General features: G+C 51.8%; 1 protein-coding gene across 1 annotated transcript in view; it reads left to right on the forward strand.

Annotated features, from left to right (window-relative positions):
* Nucleotides 1–2,981, forward strand: part of IL2RA (interleukin 2 receptor subunit alpha) — a 42,674-nt gene extending 39,693 nt beyond the window's left edge. Inside the window, exons 6-7 of the mRNA XM_011383329.2 lie at nucleotides 1,137–1,208; nucleotides 2,487–2,981. Of these exons, the coding sequence (XP_011381631.1) occupies nucleotides 1,137–1,208; nucleotides 2,487–2,557 (143 nt within the window). The 3' untranslated portion in view covers nucleotides 2,558–2,981. The remainder of the gene's footprint in view (nucleotides 1–1,136; nucleotides 1,209–2,486) is intronic.
* Nucleotides 2,982–5,550: the final 2,569 nt, after the last annotated feature.

Genomic DNA, 5,550 nt, shown 5'->3' on the forward strand with positions numbered 1-5,550 from the left:
GCACAACCCACGGACGTCGAGATCTGCTGCTCTTTTCCTTCTGAAATCGTGTTACTATTTCTATAATCAAAAGCCACTTGCATCACACTGTGTGTCACTGGCTTCTCTGCTCACCACTCTTTCCGTGTCTTCCTGTTGGATTCTTCTGGGATTCGGTGTTTCTTTCCCGTAGCCCGTGTCCGGCGAGCCTCGCTGCCGGCCCAGGCATGTCCCTGGCTTCCTTCGTAAAAAGACGGCAAGCTGGGCCGGCATCCTGGGGACTTGACAACTCCCACGAGGAATAAGGTTCCTGTCACAGAGAAAGGCTATCCTTTGAGCCTTTCGACTTTGATGGTTCAGTGGCTTTTGTATTATTATGACCTGTTTCTAAGGCGCCGATGGAGACCTGGGCTGAGTAGGAAGCTTGGGGAGCAAGTTTCTCAGAGTTCCATGAAAAACGAGGATCTGAATTGGAGTTTCCCCCTCACTGGGCTCTGCTGGGGCCACTTACCCACTTCCCTGTGACTCTGATGTAGAGCCATGTGACATGGCACTCACGGATAACGTGCCCAGAACCGAGGGCCACGCCTTAGTTAGTGCGTCTGCAGTCAGCTGAGAAGCCGCGGGGCGTGGGAGGCCCCCACGCCCCCCCACCTTAAGTTCCACGAGCATCGCTTACTCTCTCCTCCAGGTGACGAAGAGCTTGCAGCAAGCACGGATACTCCTGAGCATGAGACTTCCTGTCCCTTCGTAATGACAGCCACTACAGGTACTTCTGTGGGTATGGCTCCATGAAGACGAAGCCTGGCCATTAGCTCGTAACTCAGGAAAGGGAGGACGGTGGGCCTGGAGCGGCCCCTCCAGCACGCGGGTCAGGGCTGCCCCACTGGGTGTTGAAGGTGGTTGGCCCTCCCCCCGTCCCCAGCAGGCCTCCTGACGCTCAGACCCCTCAGAAGCAGGTGTCAGGAAGGGGAGACGCAGACTGGGGTGGTGCCTCGAGGGAAGAATGAGCTGCTTGCGCGTGGCCCCCCTTGTCTCTGACAGCTGTCCCTACGGCCTCCGAGGTTTTGGCTCACGGAGAAGCCCCAGCGCCCTCCAGCCTGTGCAGCCCCATAATTAGCATAAACAGGTCCTATTCCCCTCTCTCTTTGGCACAGATTTTCAAAAACAAACAGAAGTGGCTGCGACCGTGGAGCCGTTCATATTCACCACCGAGTACCAGATAGCAGGTGGGCTGGGGTCGCTTCTGTTGTGGACGACACATTCACGAGGAGGGACTGTGGGACACGTTGCTGGGTGGGGGCTGGGTTTCAAATGGCCCCCTCCTTACACTATATAACGTTTATGAGAGTAAACGACTAATCCAGATAGTAACGTAGCTCAGAGTCACAGCAGTCAGTGATAGGAAGCTGTGAGCGAAGCCACACACCGGCCCCGAGCAGTTGCTCTTGAATGGGTGCGAAGTGACACAGGACCCCAGGCCTGTGCGTGAGGGGTGAGGCGAAGGGCGGAGGCAGCAGAACCAGGACGAGAAAAAAAACATTCCAGAAACACTACAGTTGTTTCCTAGTGGGAAGGAACAACAGACTTTGCCACAAGAAAAAAAATAAAAATAAAAACGTCTTGTAGAAACACTGAGCAAGATGGCAGTCACCAGGGAGGGTGTGGGACAGACTGGGACATGTGAGGAAGGACACACACGTCCAGTTAGGGGATAGGTCGTGGGGTGGAGTGCACAGCATGAAGACTTCCTGTGCACAATGCCGCGTCGTACGCTCAAACGTGGCTAAGAGACTAGATTTAAACGTTCTCTCCACAAAAAAGAAACGATAATTATGTGACTCGATGGAGGTGTCAGTTGACGTTATGGGGGTGGTCACTTGGCAACATGTAAGTGCTTCAAACCAGCATGCTGTGCACCTTAAATCCACACAACGTCTATGCCAAGTGCATCTCAAGACAGCTGGGGGGAAGGGAGAAAACCAGGCTTTGACAGACAAACAGACAGACAGGTAGATGATAGATTGATGGACAGGTAGATGAACAGGCAGATAGATAGGCAGACAGACAGGTAGGTGGATAGACAGGTACGCAGGTAACTAGGTAGGTAGATAGGTAGGCAGGCAGGCAGGTAGCTCACTCCAGCACCATTTGGGGAAAGTCAAACACTTTCAAAGGTCGCTAAAGTGTTTATTGTTTATCTTTATATTTCAACATTTCTTTCACCATCGCAGGCCTGGGGCCTGGCCTTTGACCCTTTCTGTAGAGAGTTCTTAGCTTGCTCTCCCCAGAAAGAGCCGGCCCTTGGGGGAGGGGCACCCCACGCTGCCCCAGGCCCCCCGCCTCGCCCAGCCCCAGTCCCTAGCCTCCCAGGAAACCCTGATGGGGACGGGGCTGCATGCGGGGAGGGAAAGCAGAGCCCACGGCTTGCGGAAATCCTGGCTCCTGAGGACACTTCCTCAGCCCGCTCTGTGACACATCCGGCTGACCCATTTCTCTGTCCACAGTGGCCTGCTGCGCCTTCCTGCTGGTCAGCATCCTCCTCCTGAGCGGGCTCGCCTGGCAGCGGAGACGGTGAACCCCACACCCAAGAAGCCCCGGCGCAGGAAAAGCACCTGGGCAGAGACCCCTTGGCGGGGTGAGGAGAACTGGCCAGCGCCCACTCACCCTGAGTCATGGCAGGGGAGCGCGAAGGGAGCCAACACTGGTCGAGCGCCCACTGGACACCGGGCTCCACGCTCATCTAATGCACGTAGCCACCCGCCTTCTCAGAAACCTGCGCTCAGGCCGCCGAGTAATGTGACCAAGGCTGCGAGCCGAGGCCAAACTGCCGCCCGGACTCACAGCCACGGCCCTTCCGCCCGTCACCATGCCTGCCCTGAGCTCCTCTCCCCGCCCGCCGCCTGCAGCCAGGACGGTGACGTGTGTGCCCTTCCCGGGACTAACTCAGATGCTCCATCCTGGCTGCAGGGTAGAACACCCAGGAGAGATTTTTTTTTTTTTTTAAATAACAATGCTCGGGCCCCAACAGGAATCTCTAGGGGTGGGCCCCAGCCATCGGTGGTTTTATTTTTTTCAATTGAGATAAAATGCATCTTTTTAAACAATATTCAAGTACATAATCCAGTGATATTTAGCACATTAGATCATTTCCATCACTCCAAAAAGAAACCTCACATTTCCCAATTCCCCATGTCCCCCACTTCCTAGCACCCACTAATCTACCTTCCATCTCTATGGATTTACCTGTTCTAGACATGTCATAGAAACAGACTCATACAATATATGAAATAAGTGCTTTTTAAAAGCTCCTCAGAGGCGTCTGACACGTAGGCATCCGGTTTTGACTGCCCTGCACCAGGCCGGTGGGTCTCAGACCTGAGTGGTGTCACAGTCTCCTGGGGGGTGTGTTCAGACCCAGAATTTCTGATTCAGCGGGAAGGCGGCGGGGAGGGCTGAAAATGTATATTTCTAGTAAATTCCCAGGTGACACTGATGCCGCTGCCCCAGGGACCAGACTTTGAGAACCACTGCAGTAGACTAACAGGATCAAGAATCAAGAGAGAGAAATCGTTTCTCACTCACACACACACTGGACCCTGCGTAACGGGACCTGTCCCTTGGTCCACGGGGATGCCTTCCCTGCCTCCAGGGACTAGCCCGTTCTCCTAGTCACATCTCTGAGTGAGAGCCCTCCAGGAACACTGGGCTGGGACTTAAAGGAAGCTTTTGTCCTTAGCTCGGTCCTCTAAACTAGCCCTCTCCCCCTGAACATTCTGAAGAACAGAGGCCATGGCAGAATTATCTTTGTATAACACCAAAACGGGGCAGCCGAGCCCTCAAGAATCGTAGAGCTTCAATGTTTGAAAGGATTTTACTGGAGTTAATGTCGGAAATAGGATAAACAAGGTCTCAGGTAATAAATTATACCTATTAAAAAGCTTCACCTATTCATGACCAATAGGCTTCTTTAAGAGTTAGTTTCTTTGGGGTCGCCGTAAGTGACACTCTGCATTTGGCCTGCACGAATTTGATGTTTACAGACAGACACATGATATGCACATGTGTACATGTCCAAATAAGCATTTCAAAACGCCGGTAAGGGATCGATGCATTCGATGCTTCTGGGAGGAAGGAAAGAAGGAAGGAGGGAGCGAGGAGCGGGGCGGGAGATCGTACTGACAGGAAGTGACTGTGGAAAGGTCACGCCAGTGGCCCTCAAACTGTGAGCAAACTGTTTGGCAAACCAGAGTCACCTGGAGGTCTCGTGACAGCACAGATGGCCGGGCCCATTCCCACAGGTTCTGAGTCAGTAGGTCGGGGGCGGGCCTGAGACTTTGCGTTTCTCACAAGTTTAGGCGAAGCTGATGGTTCTGGTCCGGGTCTCACGCTTTGAGAACAAGTGGGCTCTACCTCTCCAACCCCACGACCCTCAACAACCCCTGGAAAATCAGCTTCGGGAGCTGGGCTTTCAGCGGAGGTCCTTGTGCAGCCTCTTTCCAGAGATGTCACTTCTCACGTCCGCTGACTCGGATACCCCCGTTGAACAAAATCATGCGACTAAGGAGATGAATGAAAAGTTCAAACCAGCAGACAGTTTTCATGTCTGAGAGGGCAGGAAAGTGTTCTAAAAAGATGGGCGGGTGTCAGCAGGTCCATATCCAGATTAAAGAGCCATTTGCTGTCCTTCCTGTGACCAACCAGGTACAACTCAGATTGCATTGCCGACATCCCCCCCACACCCTGACCCAACCCCGTGTTTCCCTGTTAAACTCACGTTGAGAGGAATCTCAGACTAGAATTTTTTTTTTTTAAATCTTATTTTTCTTACTTGAGTAAAATTGCATTGAATCATCCTTAGTCATTTTTGGGGGAGATCAAGATGTTTATTTACCTTTTTTACTCTCGCTCTCTTACAAATATATGGTGTTTTCTAGAAACTACATATGTCATCCCTCTGATGTTAACATACAATGAGTTTACTACTGTCGTCTGCAAAAGAATTGGTAAATAATATTTTTCGATTTCTTGGTTTTAGTGTCTAAATACAGTACGTATTGTAGATGTAACTAAATTAAAAAAAAAAGGGGAAAAAAAAAAAGCTCTTTGGGATCCGCAGCACTTTTTAAGAACACACCGAGGTCCTGACAAATAGCTAACGAGCACATGATCCTGGGTCACTTCAGAAGTGTCAATCGAAACCACTGTGAGATGCCCTGTCGTACCCACTAAGACGACCTTAAACGAAAAATATAAGGAAGGGAGGGAGGGAGGAAGAAAGAGAGAAAGAGAGAAAGAAGGTCAATGTCGACAAGGACAGAGAAATAGGAACCCTCATTCGTGGCCGGTGGGAATGCAAAAATGGCGCAGCCACTGTGGAGAACAGGTTGGCAGCTCCTCAAAAAGTCAGACAGAGTCACCACATGACAGCAGTCCGACTCCTCGGTATGCACCCTAGAGAGAGGAAAGCCTGTGTCTGCACAGAAACTTGTACGTGACGGTTTAGCAGAGCATTACAGCCAGGCAGATAAGAGGTAGAAGCAACCCGAACGCACATCAGCGGGTGACTGG

Source organism: Pteropus vampyrus, unplaced genomic scaffold (genome assembly GCF_000151845.1).
Source record: "Pteropus vampyrus isolate Shadow unplaced genomic scaffold, Pvam_2.0 Scaffold513, whole genome shotgun sequence".
NCBI lineage: Eukaryota > Metazoa > Chordata > Mammalia > Chiroptera > Pteropodidae > Pteropus > Pteropus vampyrus.